Below are 21,913 nucleotides of genomic sequence, written 5' to 3' on the forward strand. Positions count from 1 at the left end.
CATGCATTAGGTATTTGCTGTGGTGTGTTGGTCAGGGTGCAATGTGCAACAAAAAAAACAACATTCAACAATTGTACAGAATAAAGAATTACAAAATATAAATAAATATATAAACAAAAAAAGCTAATAAAGTTAGAAGTTAAAGAATAAATGTGAAATAAAATGTGCATAAATAAATACCAGCATGTATTTACAATGTAAATTTTACTGCATCTGCCAAGTTTATGCCCTCATTCAAACTGCCTTGAAGCCTTTTTGCAATCTCCTGACAACTCACAATTCGAATTGGTTTAGGGTTGTCAGCAAATTTTAAGACATTACATTGTTACATTTTCCCCCTTAGATATATATTATGAACAACAGAGCCCAAACACTAATCCTTATGCAACCCCACTAGTTAACACCTCCATGTCAAAAATACCCATTTATTCCTACTTTCTGTTTCCTGTCATCCAATTTTCAATCCACACTAATGCATTATCTCCGATACCATGAACTTTAGTTTTCCACACAAACCTTAATGACAGGCTTTTCAAGGGCTTTCTGAGAATCTAAGCATATCGCATCTACTAGTTTTCTATTATCTTTTCTCCCATTCCCAGTAGATTTGTCAAATTCAGAAATCCATGTTGAGTTTGACAATTTGGTAAATATTGTCACATGTACTAGGATACAGTGAACATCTTTGTTTGGCATGTCATCCATACAGATGACTTCATGACATCACTGCATTGAGGAGGTTAAGGAAAAGCAGTAAGAGAATGTAGACTCAGGTGTTACAGGTACAGAGAAAGTACAATGTAGGCAGACAATAAAGTGCAAGGCCATACCGAGGAATATAATGTGATCTAGAATCCATCGTATCATACTAGGAGACTATTCAATAACAGTAGGCTAAAAGCTGTCCTTGCTGGTACGTGCTCCCATTCTGCCTGATGAGAGTGGGAGAAAGAGGAGACTCTTGTTAATATTTTCCAAGTGACCTATCATCCTGTGGTTTAAAATTGAATTTTCCTCCCTCCTTGGGGAAACTAACCAGCCTTTGTCTCTCCAAACATTTTTTTAAAAATTGTTATATTTCCTACCCTGTAATTCATATGATCTGCTGAATTATCAATAGATTTCTGGAAAACAATGACCAACAATAGGATGACAGAACACTTGGAAAGTATTAACAGGATTCTCCCATCTCCCCCTTTCCTCGCGCAGGAGATACAAAAATCCTAATGCACGTACCACCAACCTCAAGGGCATAGTCTACTTCCAAGTCCAGTCCATTTGTCTTCTGCAATGCAAATTATCAGGGCAAGAGATTTATTGGCTTTCAAAGCCAATAATTGCTCTACCAAAATTTCACCAGCCAGTTTCTGCATATGTTCCATATCTGTTAGTCTTGCCTATCTACTTTTTACGCTTAAAGTTGGCTGTGAATTATATGAATGCTTTTTAATAAAGGTGCCCAATTTATCACAGCCAACTTAGTCCTCATACCTTTATACTTCTGTTAATTTAAGAACCTCATGTTGGAATGAACTTCACTTTCCCTGTTAATCAAGAACTCCATCTATGACCCCTGTTCCCAAGTGAACCCTACATTACAAGATCATTAACTAAACCTGTGTCATTAGCTAGATTGAATATCTTTAGCAATCTGATGCAGTGGACAAAAAAATGTTCCTTGGACCTCTGATTTGTTTGAAAGCAACCAGAATTCTTTTGGCTGAAACAGTAGTTACTGTGAAGCACAATGGACTGTTTTGAACAGAAATATCAACTATTTCATTGGAAGGGATACCTCAACATTTTCACAGTGGCAGAATACTGTACTAAAACAACAAACCTATCTATTTAACATGACAAATCTTGGCAAATAACAAATTCTAAGCCCTGATTCTCAAGCACAAACCAAACTCAATTTCTTAGTTTTGCTTGTAACGTTGAACAAATGTGTCTATTTGTTGATTCAGAAATGCCATTGAACACAGGAGCATTCAGAACACAGCCTTCTTGATGCCCAGTGTAACAAAGGATCTTCACTCAGATGTGAATTATGCCTAGTTCCTTATTCAAAACACAAATGAAATAAATAATTAAGTGTTGAAACCAGTACCAATTTGCGGTAGGAACTCTCATTGCAACAAAAAGTTACTAATTTTTTAAAAATCAGACAGTGCGATATTTATTCATGAACTGTATGTTTCAGCCTAACTGATTCCTTTCATGCATTTTAATGCAGTATAGTACAATTCTTCCAAAGGGATTCCTTTAATTGCTTCAGGCCTTCAGTTTACCAATATGCATTTTCCATTATCATTTGACAATACTAACATACAAAATAATGATGAAGAATAATTGTCAAATAGCTCTCATGACATAATGTAGTTTTTGAGACTCGACCATTCCTTTAGCAACTACTGCCCACAATGAACAGATACACATTGCTCATTTCGAATGAATGCCTTTGTTACACCAATTTCCAGGAGAGTCAAAATGAGAAAAAAGACTAAATAGAGGCTACAAATTGCAGTATTCTCCTTCAAAGGTACATGCTCTACTTTTCCCACTGACATAACAGATTTGAAAAATGAGAAAGATATGCTGACCAAAAAGAAATGGTCAATGCTGAGTTAGGTAGTATTAGCTAGGGCATTAAATTTGGCCTGGCTGGTTCTGGGGAGGAAATGAAAACACTCTCCAGGGTTTGTGATCCTGCTGCTGATCTACAGCATCTGGTGAATGATTGAACCACCTATTCAAATCAAGGTAATGGAGAGGAGATAAAAAAGGCTCAGCTCTACTTCGTCATACTTCTGAAATGAGCATTTACTTGGGGCTTTAAATTTCTAAGAAGATGAGTTGCATGATTCTATAAAATGGCACAAATAGCCATCACCAGAAATACACTTCAGCAAAACAATCTGAGTCCTCAAGCAGCAGAGGAATGGTCATTCTGAGAAGATTAAGATCCATCATTTTCCATAGATATATGTGAATCAGCTATGGAGATCTCAAACCTGAACTCTGATGAAATGAAAACCCTCTAACTTACTGTTGTCATTCCACAAAAGCCTTTGCCCTGCGGGTTTCAGTGGGGTCTGTAAATTCACACAATATATGTGAAGCATAATCTCGTTACTTCTGTATTCAACTCCCATAGCAATGAAAACTAAAATCCTTTTGGATTTCTTAGTTACTTGTTTTGCAGAAGCACATTAAAAGTACAACATCAGACATTGATGCATCTTTACTATTACCCTGTGCTGGCCAGGATGTGCGGACACAGGGATCTAATAGGTTTCAATCATGTGAGCTGAAGGTACCTTATGTTTTAAAATAATTACATAAAATTTCAATTACGTTTTATTTTTTTGGTAATCCAGGTGCAAAATATATTTGATGTAAGATATTAACATCTATATACATTTGTGTCATCTTTTGATCTGCATATAAACTAGATTGTGCGTATTTATAATGAATGAATAATTTTAAAGCATTGAAGTTCTGAGTGAGGTTCCAGGAAATGTACATTCAGTGGTCACTTTATTAGGTACCTCCCACATCCAACCTTACCAACTTGGCACCTTGTTTTTATGCATGCCTTTCTACATCTTTCATTGAACCAGCATTAAACCCCTGGCCATTCATGTACCATAGAGTGAGGGGTAATAATTACAATGAAGGAGGAGGCTTTCTGGTTAATCAGGTCCACACCAACTCCCAGCACATTAGTCCCAGCAGTTCCATTCTAACTCTCCTTATTTCCCTTACCCTATAACTTATCCTTCCTCTTGTGACCATCAAATCCCTCTTGATTCCTTTACCATTTACTTCTGGATAGGAGAGGAAAAAATGCCTGGTCAAAACCCACACAGTTACAGTAACGAAGTTACTGATCTTGAGATGAGAGCGGACAATGCTAATACAGTGCCACAATGCCTCCCTATACATCCTGTCAGGGTTAACAATGTTTTACAATCCATCCTAATTGTTCTTTAGAAATAAATACATTGTGAACTGCCTTTTAGAATTGTTCCAATGTCTATGGTGAGGATTCTCCCTTGATGGTACTAGATTATTAAATACTATTGTGTATACATTACTGCCACTGCATCTCAAGGATGCTCAATTCGATCTAAATATACCATGATTGTAAAGCATTACAACAGAATGGAAGGTGTCCTTACTTCAAAGACACAATTTTGTTTCAATAATGAAGAGGTACATCTGTCACAGACAGATTGGTGGGGATGACATCCAATAGGCTAATCACTCACGTTTCTCACTACCACAAGACCCATTCTGGTAGCTATGTTCTTCAGACTTGGATAGGGATGTCATGACCAATCTATCTCACCAGAGCACATTCTGTGTCCTTACTTTTCTCAATGTTTCTGGCGCCTGCTCTTCAACAAGAAAATACCCTCATTCATCAGTTGAGCCACAACAGTAGTCAGAAGGAAGCTTTCTTGCTCACGTTTGGCATCAATGGTAAGGACTCCCAGTGCTACTCCCTCTCACATGTACAATCACATCTCTGGATATGTCCTGGAAATGGGACAATACATATCCAGAGACTGCAACAGAGAGCATCGTACAACTATTGGGCTGTTTTAACACTAGATTTTTAAGATAGCTCTCACAATTTGTGAGGAAGATTTTGTAAAGAGCTCTCAGCTGGGAGTTGCTTTGCCATCCCATATACAGTGCCTAGTTCAATGCCAGTTGGTCCATTTCACTTTGTCATTTTGCTTTCTCAATGTACCAGTTATGACACCATTGAGTGACATGCTGGATTATTACGGTACAACTGCAGGACTACAGCATCATGACCAATATATACCCCTCCGAGGAGACAGTGAGAGTATTTCCAAGTGGTATCATGAAATCTAATAATTCATAATTTCCTCCAAAAATGCAGATATTCAGGTATCCCATGTAAGCACAGATATAGAAAGGCTGAACATCTGCATGGGTGGTTGCCATTTAAAATCTATCACTACTCCATTGCTGGACTCCTGGTGAAGTCCAATGTAGGAATGCAAACTTCTCCAGTTTCTCAGCAGCTACACCATGCCTGCAGAAGACAAATGCAGATTCAATGAATATCCATTCCAGTGGAGAGGAGAGTAAAGCAGGGCTACTTTAGAGATTAATGAATGAAAACACCTAGACTGCCCTGCAGCTCAGCAATCAGATCAGTCATGGCTTTGTTGACATAATTCACAGATGGTAGATGGTAGAAATTGTGCATTGCAAATCTGTTCTGGTAAATTCTGAGCCATTATATCCTCTAGGGAGGATACACAAGATTTAGCTTTAACTTCTCATCTGAAAGTTTAAGTTTAATTGTCATTAACCATACATACACATGTATACAGCTAATGTGTCAAGGTGCAAACCACAGTAAATAGAGTCACGTAAAGCTCATAGCAGATACAGTCACAAAAATAATATTAGCACAAGTCCCTGTGTAGCATGGCATGAGGATTGATGGTGTATTGTTCTGCAAACGTTTAAAGGACATCTTAAATAGAAGTAGAACTTTGTGCTGGAAACTTCTATCAAGGTCGAGCACAGAACTGCATGCTCAATCATGAATACTTGCATTTCGTTCAAAAACAAAATCAGTTCTCTTCCTTTGAGACTAGACTATGTAGCAAGCAACCAATTGCTAGTACCTCAGTACTTTATAAATTGCCATATTTGGGTCATTGCTGTTAAGCCATATTTGTTTAGTCAGGCATTTCACTGATATTTATTTATCTGCTTAACTTTGTCATTAAAGCACAGGATAACCTAAACCGGCACGAGTTTATTAAAATATATTGAATTTATAAAAATGTACAGCAAGATGTTTTGCAGCAAGAAAACACACAAATTAATTTCTAACTTGCAAAATATTTACGAAAGCTTGAGGCAAGGTTGGAAAAAGGAAATATCAACATGCTGTCAAAGACTCTGAAGATAATTTTTTATTTAAACTATAGGCTGTTCACAAAATATTTCTTTGAAATATTGCATCTTCTATTTGGCCTTTAAGCAGAGTTGATCGACTATCATGTTTTGTATATTCAAAAAATATTATCAAGATGTAATATAAACATTCAAAAATATGGGCAAAAACTCGGTGGGAACTGACACTTCATTAGGAATGAAATTTCTAGTATTTTCCATCATACCTGCACAAAATTGCCTTCAACATCAGGATGTCCACGTTTGCATGTTGCAACCCAAAAAAGCACAAAATGACTGTCAATAATTCCAACTCTAAGGGAGGTGCTCCAATGTTGAAATAAACATTTACTGCTATGTGCCCATCATTTAAAGAGGTAATTCACATACATTTTTTAAAAATCGGTGTCTGATTTGAGATAGCATGAAATGTATTTCCCTGCCAGGTAAAAATGTTAATGAAAGGATAAAGCTGCAGAAGACCTAATAAATCATTTTAAACAGGCTTTCCAATAGATTTGTTAATTGCAAAGTGCAATTTTAAAATGTTCCCACACTTTTAAAAAATTTAATGGTTTGTTCATTTAGATATATTAAGAGTTTTTAAATGGTTACAAATTTGTTTTTGAACTTGTACAAGTTTTCTAAAGTTTCTGATTGCTTTTCAAAGTTTGAATTATAAGCAGTTGAACTAATGACTAGAGATTTTTTTAAAGCATTATGTCCCTTTTACCCTGATTCTGTAGAGAGAGGTGAGGAAGAGCAACTAATCCTGAACAACTGATGTGACACCACTTTTATCTCTGTACAATGCAACATCAAGTGGCATGTCAGGGGAGAATCTTCCAGCACATTGTTCAGATTCATGCTGTGGGATTCAATTGATGTGTGCAATTTTTAATTAGGACCTGGAGGCAAACAGCTCCCAGTTGATCACAAAGTCTAAACTTTAGCAAGCTTATTCAGATACAACACATTCAACTGCACCAACCTATTTAATTTTCCACTTTCTTCCCAACATTATACAACTTTTTTTTAAAATCAAGTCAGTTTAAGGAACATAATTCTGGAAATTCCTCCCTAACTGTAAAGGCAGCCAATTACTCCTTGGAAACATATACTAATCATTGTTAGTCCCACAGGGTGTAACATCTAGCAATTTAAAGAGAACCAGAATTAACATTTCAGGTTGAACTGTCAAAGGGTCCTCAACCTGAAACAATAGCACTATTTCTCTTCCATAGATGCCTGGCACCTGGCATTCTGTCTCTTTCCAGCATTTTCCATTTTTATTCTCTACCTCAAGATGTTATAATTCTCAGAAACTTGTAAGTTCTGTTGTAAAATTACCCTTGTTGCATATTGTTAGTGTTTTCCAAAGGCTAATTAATTTTTAGATCAAGTTTTATGACAAATATATAGTTTCTGTTCTGCAACTCTCAATAAATCAAATTTACCTCTCCTATGAATGCACACTAGAATGATAGCAATAAACACTGGTAAGTTTCCTTAAATTCATTCACAAACAGTGCCGCTGGTAACACACAACTGGCTGTTGCTGGATGAACATCAATCACTGTGTAACACATGCTTTCCAGGCTACCAATGACCGGACTTCAGAAATCCTACTTAATGCAAATTCCCCCACAGATTTTTAGAGCATTTATCAAGATTATTATAACAATATGTTTCATGTTATTCAGTCATGGCTGGCACAGTACATACTCCATTAGTTAGGGTGATTATTCAATGAAATAAAAGGATTATAGCATTGTGTATGAAGAGCGATACAACACGGGTCAGAATTAGAATTGGAAATCAGGTTTATTATCATTGATATATGTCATGAAATTTGTTCTTTTATGGCAGCAGTACAAGACAAAATTTACTATAAGCCACAAGATAAATAAATAGTGCAGAAGATGAATAAGAAGTGGTGTTCATTGGTCCATGGACCATTTAGAAATCTTTTGGGGGAAGTAACAGTTCTTAAACTGTTGAGTAAGGGTCTTCAGCCTCCTGTGCCTCCTTCATGATGGGGATATGTCCTGGATTGTGAGAGTCTTTAATGATAGAAATCGTCTTCTTGAGGCACTGTCTGTTGAAAATGTCCTTGATGGCAGGCAGAGTCATGCCATGATGGAGCTGGCTGAGTCTACAACCTTTTAAATCAGTGCATTAGAGGCTCCATATCAGATTGTGATGCAACCAGTCTGAAAGCTCTCTACTGGGCATCTGTAGAAATTTGCAAGTCTTTGATGACTTACCAAATCTCCTCAAACTCCTAATCAAGTAGAGCATCAGGCATGCCTCTTTCGTGACCACATCAGTGTTTTAGGATCAGGATAGATCCTCAAAGATGATGATACATGGGAACTTGAGGTTGTTCATTTGTACCACTGCTGACCCCTCATTCAGGACCATTTCCACTGACTTCTTGTTTCTGAAGTCCACAATTAGCTCCATGGTCCTTTTTGACATTGGATGTGGTGCTGCTGTTGTGAGACCACCCAACCAGCTGAACTATCTCACTCTTAAATGCCTCCTCATCATCATCTGAGATTCTGCCAGCCATTCTAGTGTCATTGGCAAATTTACAGAGGGCATTTGAGCTGTGCCTAGCCAGAGTCATGAACGTAGAGGGAGTACAGTAGTTGACGAAGCTCACATTCTTGAAGTACACCTGCGTCGATTGTCAATGAGGAGAAGTTTTTATTGATCCACACTGACTGTGGTATCCCAATAAGAAAGTTGAGGACTTAGCTGCAGAGGGCAGTACCAAGGCCCAGGTTTTGAAACTTATTGATTAGTGGTGAGAGAATGATGGTGTTGAACACTGAGCTGCAATCGATAATAGACAATAGACAATAGGTGCAGGAGTAGGCCATTTGGCCCTTTGAGCCAACATCGCCATTCAATGTGATCCTGGCTGATCATCCACAATCAGTAACCCGATCCTGCCTTCTCCCCATATCCCTTGACTCCGCTATCATTAAGAGTTCTATCTAACTCTTTCTTGAAAGCATCCAGAGAATTGGCCGCCACTGAACCTACGCTGCACTCCCTCAATAGCAAAAATGTCCTTCCTCAAATTTTGAGACCAAAACTGAACATAATACTCCAGGTGTGGTCTCACCAGGAACTTATCCTGAATCTATAAAACAGATAAGTACCTCCTCTCCTTAATAAAGTGGCCACAGAGTGTACCTTCATGATCCTTTGTCCATCCACTTCAAGGTTCAACGTGCTGTGCATTCAGAGATGCTCTTCAGCACACCACTGTTGTATCACATGGTTGAGTTACTGTCATCTTTCTGTCAGCTGTAACCAATCTAGCAGTTTCTGACCTCTCTCATAAACAAGGCATTTTTTCCAACTGAACTGCCACTCACAGGATTTGTTTTTGTTGTTTTGCACCATTCTCTATAAAGTCTAGAGACCATTCTGCATAAAAATCTCAGAAGATCAGCAGTTTCTGAGATACTCAAACCACCCTATCTGGCACCAGCAATCATTCCATGGTCTAAGTCACTTAAATCACATTTTTTCCCCATTCTGATTTCGGACTGAATAAGAATTGAACTGCTTGATGATGTTGCAAGGTTTTAATGCAATGATTTACTGGCTGATTGGATATTTGCATTAATGAGCATGTGTACCTAATAAAATAGCCACTGAGTGTATGTTTTGCTGCCATCTTTGTGCTCTTAAGCTGAGTGGAAAGCCAGTGAGGTTGGGTCTGCTGTAGACCTGTACACTTATACAGGTGTACCATTGGAAATGGACATCCCTAACTTAAAGTGAAATGGTCTTATGGACAGAAACAAAATCCTTATGTAACCTGGAGGCACCTTGTACTCAGAACATGAGCAGTGTGGATCCCAAATTGGGGCCTTCAGCTACAGGGCAAAGGCTTGTTCTTGCATTACCTATAAAGTGCAAACCTCCATGCAGTCAGCACTGAATATTCTAGAAGCTGAGTGATATTTTCCTTCAGGAAAATCACATCAGCACTCAAACACTGGGTGATATTTGCTGGTGCTGCAGTATAAACTAAAGTAGCATCTTCAGATGATGCACAGTTGAGCATTTAAGCATATTAAGGAATTCCCTGATTATTTCCATGTTGGAACAGATGAGCTCAAAGATTTGCACAAAGCTCTCCTCAAATCGCAAAAGAACTTCATCATGCTTTGTGAAACAGTACACAAGGTTTCTTGCTGGCATGAAAATACACCAAGCATTTCAATGTGCACATCTATTAACTCTCTTCCAAATGTTGCACCATCAAAACAACTGCCTGCAAAACAACTGTTCCTTTATCCTTTACATCAAAGTCTATATGTGTGACCTGTGTCTCTGACAATCCAGAAATGGACTGTATGTCCTAGGTTGAATAAGCATTATCAGATTCAGAGTATTACAAGTTAAACCAGATTATTTTTGCATTTAAATCATTTGCATTGAGATTTAGATATTATGCATGGCTGTACTATGATTGCAAGAATATTGTATATAAGAGCTGAGTTATCCACTGATATATTCATCAGCTCTTGATTTTCTCCCATCATGGGGAATAAACAGAACCTCAAGGACAGACAAGCACACAAATAACAGTGCTTGGCTTCAGTTACAAAATTCTATATAACACCAGTCACTATGATCACTTTTCCTTCTCCAGAAAACAGGCTTCTGTAACACAGTGCTTAATAAATTCTGCATCAGCAATGCTTTCAGATTGCATTCAGCATCCCAATGGGAGATATATGTGACAAATATTCAAAGCTCTTTCTTTTGACATTGAGTTTGACTTTAACAACGAATTCATCCAAAACTGTCTTGTACAGATGCTAATTCAGGCCCAGAATCCATTTATGCATTACTCCTGTTTCCAATTACGTACACAGGATCACAAGAGGCTGCAGAGAGTTATAGACTCAGCCAGCTCCGTTACGGGCATAATCTTCCTCACCATTAAAGATATTTTCAAGAGGCAGTGCCTCAAGAAGGCAGCGTCCATCTTTAAAGACTCTCACCATCCAAAACATGCCCTCTTCTCATTACTACCATCGAGGAGGAGGTGGTGGTGGTGGTGGTGGCATCCGTCGGTCTCGAGAGACCATGGATCTGCGCCTGGAGTTTCCAGGGCGCAGGCCTGGGCAGGGTTGTATGGGAGACCGGCAGTTGACCAAGCTGCAGGCCTTCCCCTCTCCACACCACCGATGTTGTCCAAGGGAAGGGCACTAGGACCCATGCAGCTTGGCACCGGAGACATCGCAGAGCAATGTGTTGTTAAGTGCCTTGCTCAAGGACACAAACACGCTGCCTCAGTTAAGGCTCGAACCAGTGACCTTCAGGTTACTAGTCTGATGCCTTGCTCCACTAAGCCACGCGCCAACAGGAGGTACAGGAGCCTGAAGACCCACACTCTACAATTTAGGAACAGATTCTTCCCCTCTGCCATCAGATTTCTGAACTGCCCAAGAATGCTACCTCATTAGTCCTTTAATTTTTGCTCAGTTTGTTTATTTTTATAGATATAGATTATTTGCAGAATACAACAGAAATGAAAGTTATTGGTTGAGGTTTCCACTGCAACAAGAAGATTAGTGATGCAACATGTAGTAAGCATTTATAAGGAAAGAATTTATCAGGATAAGGAGAGAGTTGAAAATCTAGGCTTTCATTCACTAGGGCATGAAGAACAATAAATGGGGAAAATTATGAAAAGATGTGAAAAGAAACATGAAACTTAAAATTTATATTTGTTTAACTAGAACCACAAATTGAAGGATTATTTAGATTTGGCACATATTATCATACCAAAGTCTTTGTGTCCTTCCCTGTCAACTAAAACAAGAGGCAAATCAATACTTAAAAAATCAATCATCACAAAGGCAAAATCGGTTCAAGAAATTGCCCATCACTTTAACGGGATAGAATGAGATCTGGCTTTACAAGTTTCTATCTGACCTTGCCTTAACAGTGTTCAAACAACTGTTCTCCCACCCTTTGAAGAAGGGAAACTCCATATATTCAAATTTCTGTATGAACAATTTTTTTACCTTATCCTTCTTAAATGGGAATCCCCTTAATTTTAAACAGTGACTGCAGATCTAGATTCCTCCACAAAAGAAAAACCCTCTCCACACATCTACTCTGTTAAAGCTCCAAAGGACCTCTGTTTTAATTATTTCCATCTCACTCATCTGAACTCTAGCAAACCTTGACTAAGAGAATCTAACCATTGGAAACACTGAACTGCTTCTCCCGTATTATCATTCCTTAAATAAGGAAACCAATACAGTACACTTGAAATTAAATTAATTCATTCTCATTGCTTCACTAATTATTTAGAGTATCTGTATATTATCCTTCTACAAAGTAGGTATGAGGTCACAGCCTTGGAATAGAGGAGCATCCTTTCAGAATGAAGATGAGGTGGAATTTCCTTAGCCAGAGAGTGGTGAGTCAGTGGAATGCTTTGCCACAGGCAGCTGTGGAGGCCAGGTCTGTGCGTATATTTAAGGCAGAGGTTGATAGATTCTTGATTGGTTAGGGCATGAAGGGATACTGAGGGAAGGCAGGAGATTGGGGCTGAGAGGAGAAATTGATCAGCCATGATGAAATGGTGGAGCAGACTCAAGGAGCCAAATGGCCTAACTCTGCTACTATATTTTATGGTCTTACTTAGATCTTTTAGAATTCACCATTCAGAAAAATGGACAATTTCACATCTTTCATCCTCATACTTTCATTTTCTATCTCTAGTCATTTGTAGCCCCCTTACGTCCTCTTCACAAATTACTTCCCTACCTATCAATATCATCAGCAAATTTAGCCACCACACTTTCAATTCCTTCATTTAGTCATTTATGTATCGTAAATTAACAAGGCTTGAACTCCTACCACCAAACTCTGTGGTGCACCACTCTGCTTGCCAACCCCTTCCTCCCCACTAACCCACACCAACCCTCTTCCCACACCAGCACACTAACTCCTACACTATGAACTTTCATTTTTGACAATGGTATCCTTTTATCCACACAGATGCTATTTCTCAAAGAACTCTAAGTTAGCCAAACGTGATTCCCCTTTCACAAAACCATGAACATTTTAAGTTGCCAGCTTTCATGCCCTTAACAATAACTAATATTGTTCAGCTTTGCCTCCCTCCCATTCTGAATAAAGAATTTACAAGTTTAGGAGCGGTCGCACAGTCCCATCAAGCAATATCTTGACATTGTTGCATTCACAAATTATGTTTTTGTTTTGAAGTCCCAGATTGAACACAGATGCCTTGTGCAGGAAGGCACAGAGTCGACTGTACTTCCTAAGAAGGTTGGCGTCATTCAATGTCTGTAGTGAGATGCTGAAGATGTTCTATAGGTCAGTTGTGGAGAGCGCCCTCTTCTTTGTGGTGGCGTGTTGGGGAGGAAGCATTAAGAAGAGGGACGCCTCACGTCTTAATAAGCTGGTAAGGAAGGCGGACTCTGTCGTGGGCAAAGTACTGGAGAGTTTAACATCGGTAGCTGAGCGAAGGGCGCTGAGTAGGCTACGGTCAATTATGGATAACTCTGAACATCCTCTACATAGCACCATCCAGAGACAGAGAAGCAGTTTCAGCGACAGGTTACTATCGATGCAATGCTCCTCAGACAGGATGAAGAGGTCAATACTCCCCAATGCCATTAGGCTTTACAATTCTACCGCCAGGACCTAAGAACTTTTTAAAAGCTATTATTAATGCTTTTTGAGATAGTGATTTAGATGCATATCATATTTTTTTTTACTGAGTTAAGTATTGTATGTAAGTAGTTTTGCTACAACAAGTGTATGGGACATTGGAAAAAAAGTTGAATTTCCCCATGGGGATGAATAAAGTATCTATCTATCTATCTATCTAGATTGCCCGACAAACATTTTCTATATGCTCATTCTAGCAGAAGGAAATACACACTAAAAATTACGTCAGCGCAGTACGAAAACTTGAGAAAAAGGTACTGAGAGTTAACAACAGACTCCAAAACCCTGTAATCTCATTGCTCAAAAATGGACAAGCAAACCTCCTGCTGATTAGCATTCACCATCCTCCGTCAACTAGTGAATCAGAATTCCTACGAGTTCTTGTACTCTTCTTTGACAGTCTTCATGACCTATGATTACTTGCTTACACTACAGTTTTACAGATTAAGTCAATGCACTCTTCCACAGAAAGCAGGTGGCCAAAGGGGGCAGCCACGCAAATAGTTTGCAAGGTGATGAGTACCTGCCATTGTTTATAAAAGGCTCTTTCTCCTCTTTGAGTGGTCATGCCAGAGATTCTTACTGATGGCAACAAAAGTTAAAAAAACCACATTCTAAATAAATTGCTTGGATGGACAATTCACCTGCCCACATTGAGGACATCCTCTGTCATTCTGTTCAATGCCGACACCATGTAAGATGTGTAAGATGTAATGCAGATTAGCAGAACAAAACTGGGAATTAATGAAAGGCTGACGGACAACAACAGCAGCAAAGACATCGTCAATCTCAGTCTGTAACTAGCCTGGTTTAATTCTGTCTCCACCATTAAAATAGAATGCCAGACCCACTCTTTTAACTCACCTTAAGGGTAGAGAGAGGAAAAGATCAAGTGAGGAACAATAATCAGATCTAAAATTAGGTACTTCCTGGTGAAACTATAACACCCTAATGCCAAACAGCAAAAATAGAATGCAATACACCAAACCAAGCACAATCAACTGACTGATCAAAGTTCTCGGTTCTTGTCATACCCAGTCATGAAATTTCTGGTAACTAGACCAAGAGGAGATGTCTCCATGAACATCCCCAACTTCAGTAACTACAGAGCCCTACACACAAACGTAAGAGACAAAACTGATACATTTACAATCAGCCTTTGCCATAATTGTCAAGTAGATGATCATCTTGCCTTTCAAAAGGTATCAGTCCTTTTAAAGTTCAATTCACTCCACATGATATCAAAAACAATACGAGCAGAGTGCATAGCTTTCAACTTGTTTGCAACTCTTCTGGACCTCCAATTTCTCTAAGAGTCTATGAAAACGTATTATAGTAGATCAAGTCTCCCTGTTATACATTGCTAACATGGAAACCCAAATTTTAAAACAGGCTGAAATCTTTCAGCAATTGCATGCATTCCTCTTGTGAACTGGTCGATGTGTGGATTTGATGTGTGGGTTTGCTGGGTGGTGTCCATCGTACACAGTGGTCTTGTGGCACTTTTGATTATAGTGCTTGTGAAATTAGCTTTGATTACTACTGTGATAAGTGAAAGAAATCCTGACAAGAGCCAAGTGCAATATTGAAAATGTGCACTAGTGAGCCAGCTGAAGTACATTCACCACACATTAAGAACCATTGCTTCCACGACTGGTATTCTGGGCTTCAGCGTGCGCCATTTATACAATACATTGCAATTAGACACATTGATTACATCAACAACCAGAAAATTCTATTGGTGAGGATGTTCACAACAAAGATGCCACCCACAAGTTATTTCCAAGTCCCACACCATTCTTATTTGGAAATACACTGGCATCCAATTATTCTATAATCCGGAATCAACGGCATTTTAGCAGTTCCTTCGCCTGGGGGACTACAATGCTTCAAGCAACAAGAAACATCTCAAAACATGAATAAAAATAAAAGCTAATTAGTATGGATGCAACACTGACAAACAGAAAAGTGTCCAAGTATGTCCTGCCCACAGGAGGACAAAACTATCTGGCAAATTTTTGCTTTATTTGTCTACTCTCAATCATCAGTTTAGAGAAGAAAGATGTTGCACAGAGTACCATGGATCATCACTAATACTCTGCTCAGTGCTATCCGCTTTGAATCCTAACAAGATCATTCCAGGCCTCATTCATCTGACCTCCAAACACTGTCAAAAGACCTGAACAACAGCAGTGGGAGAGCTGTGATTACCCTTGACATCAAGGCCCAATTAGACTAAGTATAGCATCAAGGAGGCCCAGCAAAATAGAATTCAAAGCAAATATGGGGCAAATTGCTTCATTAGCTAAAATCATGCCTGGTAAAAAGGAAGATGGCTGAGGTTGCTGGAAATTAACACTAGCACTGGACTGAATTTAGCAAGGTCATGGTATTCTTGGACCAGTAAGTAGTAACAATCACTTCACACATGTACTCTTTCACTGGCAATTATTCCACAATGGCAAACTTTCATTCCTTTTACCATGGATGCTCCACAGTTGCAAGGCTTCTTTGCCTGGTCCTCCCAAACTCTTGACATCCACTATTCAGAATTGACAGAGAAAGGAGCTTCATTAAATCAGCTCGTTCCACTCCAAGTCACAGATTATCCTGACTTGAAAATAAATCATTGCACCTCTGTAATAAAAATGAGAAACTTTCAAAACATGGACAGCAATGATTTTGAAGGTGGACACACAAATACCATTCTAAGCAGCAGGATGTCTATGTAATAAATACTCAGCTGTGGCATCAAAATGTCACAGAAAGTTACAATATAAATTAACTAGGGAATTTGAGGATCTGAATTCAGATTTAAAATTTTGAGCTTTAGAAGAAGACAACCATTAAAGTGAGGAAAACAGTCAACCTCCATTCACTCTGTTCTATATGCGACTGCAGTCTCACACCAATGAGGCCAACTCTTCCCTGCTCACTGTTTTCAACTACTTCAGAAAAAAAGTCTCCTATGGTTCAAGAAAACAGGCAATCACCACCTTCTTATAGCAAGTAAGGATAGGCTATAAATTCATTGCAAACCGCTGAGTGAACTAAAACCATAGTTTTCTCTATATTTCAGCTCCACTCACTCATTTAAATGCCACATTTGAACTGAATATTTAAAATATGAAAAGATGTTGGTCAAATAATTTTCACTTTGCATTGTCCAAAACTCCTTCCCTCCACCTAATAATATCATGGGAGTGCATTCACTCAAGAAAGGTTGCAGCAGATTGACTCTCTAGCAACTCCTTCAAGGTAGTTAAAGGTTGGCCTTCCCAGCAAGATGAATAAATTAAAAGGTCATACTTGGCTATACACTGGAAAAATGTTGGTTTTGCAATGAATTCAGGATTACTAAATGCTTTCTAGATTTATTTGAATTGTGAAAGCAAGTTAAGAAAATAGTTTTCCTTTTCATTTATTCAATGACACAATGAAAGAATTCCAGAGAAATTTTGATGGAGACATTCCTGAGTCAGAAAGTTAATGAAAAGTACAGTTCCAGACCATCTTCGGCAGTCACTGTGGAATTTATAAAACTAAAACAGCTAGATTCACAGAGAGGGAATGAAGGGGAAAAATATTAGAATGCAGGATAATTTGTACAATGACAAAGATAAAAACAATTCAATAAATCAATTAATCCTAACTTAAAAGCAAAATATGGCAGATGCTGGGAACAAGAAATAAAATGCTAAGTAGATCAAGCAGCGCCTGTACAGAGAGAAATATCGTTAATGATTCAGGTCAATGAACTTTCATCAGAATTTGGGGAAAACAGAGGAAAACAACTTCTTCTAAATTTCACAAAAAGGGTATTTGATGGGGTTTGAGGATGTTTGGTAAAGAGAACAAGTAAGAAGGTCTGAGATACTGTAATGAGGAGAGACTGAAGTAGTGATGGCACCACTGAAAGAGGCCACAATAAAAAACATGGGATAATTAGAGTTATGTCAGAGAAGGTGTAGATAAAAGGGAAAAAAATGAAATCTGAACAGGTGAACATACTGATTAGGAGCCGTCTACTCCTCAGTACCACGAGCTGTCACAACCATTAAATAAAATCATGGCCAATCGTACTGTAAACTCAGCTCCATATTTCCACTAACCCTGCATCCTTTCATCTTTTTGCTTATCCAAAATCAGCATGCCATGAGAGAAGTAGAGATAGAAGAGTGAAGCAGTGCATCCCAGAGGGAACCATTCTTTGAGAATGCCGGAAGCAAGAGGAAGATGAATCTGAGGTGACACTACTAATAAAATCAACAATTTCAGATATCGTCAGCCATTCCACTTTTCTGTCTCATATTTGCAGCATTCAAGTGTTTCTTTTCCTCTGTTCTCTTAGAATTATAGAAAAGTTATGACACAGCAGGAGACCTTTTGGCTCATCCTGTCTGGCTCACTACTTGGATGAAGGTACCACTTAGACAGTATGCTAGCTAAATCTGCTCATGACTAAGAGTTAGGCGGAAATTAAGTTCTGAACCAGGATATAAGGAAATCACAGAGAGGTTACTGATCAGCTGTGAATGGGCAACAGTCAGACAAAGGGGAATACAATATGGCAAGATGTGAAATTGTCCATTTTGACAATTTTGAAATTTTTTGAAAATGCATATTCATAAATAGTGAGAGATAGCAGAGCTCTGAGATTCACAGGGATCTGGATACCCTAATATATGACTGCCAAAAGGCTAGTATGCAGATATAACTAGTAGTACAGTAATAGGGAGGTTATGTCTCAGTTATATAGGGTATTGGTGAGATCATGTCTTGTGTTCTGTGTAGAATTTTGGTCTTCTTAGTTAAGAAGGTGCAGGTTTTATTAGATCAGTGGTTTACCAACTCATAACTAGAATTAGAAGGCATCTTATGAGGAAGGGTTTGGCATGCTAGAAGAATGACAGTTCCTAGATTGAAATATATAAAATCCCCGGGGAATTTGACGGTGTGAATTTGGAGAGCAGTTTCCTCCTACAGGAAAATCTAGAACTGGAGTTACACACGCAAAATGCTGGAGGAACTCAGCAGATCAGGCAGCATCTATGGAGAGGATTAAAGAGTTAACCTTTTGGGCATTTTGTGTGTGTTACTCTGGTTTTCCAGCATCTGCAGAATCTCTTCCATCTAGAACTGGGGTTACTGTGTAACAAGTCACCTCTTTAAGACAGAAATGAGGTGGGATTTTTCTCTCTTTGGAACCTTCTTGCTCAGAGCGCACCTGAAACAGTTTTTAAATATTTTTAAGACAGAGGGGAAGATATTCTTGAGAAGCGAAAGGGAGGCCAGTCTGGAGGGGCGTGGAGGGGAGGAGAAGGCGGAATGGAGAGATGAAGTTCCAGTCAGGTCAAGCATTCATTCATTAGGCTATTCACTATCAGGGCAGGTTCAAGGAGCTAGGTACCCTACTCTTGTTCCCAATTGTTCAGCTGTTCAGATTTCATTCACTTTTCAAGACATCTTTTTGTTGTCCACCATCCTTACATGCAGCACCACGGCCCATGTTATTCAGTCTCCCTAAATCACAGATCTTCATGTTTATTGTTTCAGCCTTTCCCGAAACCTTATAACTAGTTTTATTTCCAACTTTACTGAACTCTTGATGAAAAGTCACCAAGATGAAATATTAACTTTTTCTCTCTTCACATGTCGCCCAACCTGTTGAATATTTAAAACATTTTTATTTACTAATTTAATAAAAAGCATAATTTAAAATAAACGAGCCAAGGAAGTTCCACCTAATTTCAATTTCTTAGCATGGGTTTAAAAAGTACACCCAAACAAAAGCCATAGATCAGTATTTATTGATACCCATGGAACTTAAATGATTTTTGCCAAAATACACTGGTTGTACAAACAGTAAAATAAACCTCATATGTGTAAGATTGCTTTACATGATGTGATGAAATTGAAATAAACATTAAACAAGATATTTTCCTCTGTATTTAATACCAGCCATGGTCTAAATGAAAACAATCTCCAATTTCCACAAAATAAAATTCTGGAAAGAAAGCATGTTTGAAATAAATGAATTTATTTTAAAACTTATAAATGCATCACCAGATCAGAAGGCATTGATGGCTATCTGGTAGATAGCTCACATGTTGTATATAAAGAACAGGAAGCAAATATAATACAAATCTTACGCACACAACCATTCCAACTAGCATACAGGGATCGACAGATTTAAAATATGAATTATGTATTCCTCACGGTAAATACACGGAAAACTATAAATGTACTCATATCAACAAAATAATTTTATCATTTAAGAAAAAAGAAACGAATAATTTCATCAAGACGCAAGCCGGAATCAGCAAATGCATTCTAATTAATTAGCATGCAATCAATTAGGAATAGTAATAATGAATCCTTAACATTTCATTGGCAACAATCGTGTAGACATTGCCGTTCTATAGTAAAGGGGAGTGTCCGAAGCTTCAATTTCTTTAACATGGTAATGAATAAAGATCAATTGTGCATGTTCAGCTCACAGCATAGCGAAGATATTTATAGGGTAAAAAATATATATATACATATACGTTCTAGGAACCAAAAAGAAACTTTAAATAGCATAGTGCCAAAAATTACAATTTCCATGGTCCTTCAAAAGGAGAATCTCTCCCATATTTCGAGTAGCTTTGAATGAGTTTATTTGAGGCAGGATTTCTAAATCCATTATCCTTGCTACTGTACCTGGATAATGCAAGGTAGCTCAGTGTCATCCAGGAGCCTGATTGTACATTTGATCTCTTGACTTAACGACTTGATGCTTGAACTGCGAAAGCGGAGCATTTTCATTCTTCCACCTCTCTTCTTTAAGTAATCATAAGGAAGCACCGGTCTCGAAAGCAAACATGTCTCGGCTAAACTGGGGAGGGTGAAAAAAATCTTGGGTGTGTATCGTATTAGAAAGAAAACACTAGCACATGGAGAAGAACACCGACTGCGTCAAACAGTGTCCCTATCTCAGTCCTTCATTCGCTGACAGTTACAGAGGAACATGGAAACTCCAACGCCTCGATGCTTGCTAAACAATGCGAGCTACACTGTTCACTCTACGTGCAGGCTGCCAGTGTGTGTGCCGCCTGTAAAGATGCTCTGTATTGTACCGATGTGCTCGCTCCTCCTCGCTCGCGGCATGCGCGCGCGCACAAGAAACGACGCGCGCGGCTCCAGACTCCGGCGCCCTGACTCAGCCAATCACAACAGCCTGGCAAGCACGCGCGCTCCAGCAGGTGGTGAGCAAAGGCGCGCGCACAAGAAACGACGCGCGCGGCTCCAGACTCCGGCGCCCTGACTCAGCCAATCACAACAGCTTGGCAAGCACGCGCGCTCCAGCAGGTGGTGAGCAAAGGCGCGCGCGTCGCGGGGACAACAAAGGGGAGCCAAGTGCCAACATAACGTTTGCAAATCATCGGTGCTCTTTCCTTGTCTTTTGCTTGTCGATGGTATCGGTGTTTTAACCCTGCCAGTTGCCTATTTGGCGGCTTTACAATGCCTCTATTCACCATTTATTTTGCATCGAGGTTGTGCCTTGTCTGAGCAGTGTGTAAGATTCCGTTCATATTGATCCCCCTAATATACAAGAAGCAAATTGGAAATATGTCCGTATAATAAACATTTCCCCCGTAAATTATTATAGAAACAGGCCTGAGGACAACAGGAATCTACTATGACCAATAATGCTATGTGTTCAAAAGGTCTCCTTAACTTTTCTTCTGTTCCTTTCTCACACTGGCATTGTTTCAGCTACAAGAGATTCTTAGTTTGCATGAGTGGATAAAGCTAATTTTGTTATCCTTTGTCTTTAATTTTATTCAAGCAACATGGCAGGATTAAATAGTCTGGGAGACACAGACATTTCCACTGAAGGCCATGAGATATAAAGATTGGAAAAGCTGTCTAAGTCTATCAGCTTCATCGTCTTCTTGGCGTCTGGGTCCACCTCAGTCATCTCCTGATCCAGAGCAGAGATTTTCAGGAGACAGCTATCCCTCCTCTCTTGACCTACAGTTTATACAAAAATATGCGGGGCATAGACAGGATACATGGTCAGAGAATTTACTGGTGAACATTCGTTTAAGGATAAGAGAGTTAAATGAGTATCTGAAATCTGAAATGCTCTGCTTCCTGCTTGGGGGGGGGGGGGGTGCAGACAGGTACTCTCACTACATTTCAGAAGTATTTACCAACACTGGGAATCCAA

At 38.9% G+C, this 21,913-nt stretch overlaps 1 protein-coding gene across 4 annotated transcripts in view; it reads right to left on the reverse strand.

Annotated features, from left to right (window-relative positions):
* Nucleotides 1–20,812, reverse strand: part of frmd3 (FERM domain containing 3) — a 173,847-nt gene extending 153,035 nt beyond the window's left edge. For all 4 annotated transcript variants that reach the window (XM_073070663.1, XM_073070646.1, XM_073070653.1 and 1 more), the window contains exon 1: nt 20,401–20,812. In XM_073070663.1, coding sequence (XP_072926764.1) covers nt 20,401–20,505 — 105 coding nt within the window. In that variant the 5' untranslated portion in view covers nt 20,506–20,812. The remainder of the gene's footprint in view (nt 1–20,400) is intronic.
* Nucleotides 20,813–21,913: the final 1,101 nt, after the last annotated feature.

Source organism: Hemitrygon akajei, chromosome 2, assembly GCF_048418815.1.
Source record: "Hemitrygon akajei chromosome 2, sHemAka1.3, whole genome shotgun sequence".
Classification (NCBI taxonomy): domain Eukaryota; kingdom Metazoa; phylum Chordata; class Chondrichthyes; order Myliobatiformes; family Dasyatidae; genus Hemitrygon; species Hemitrygon akajei.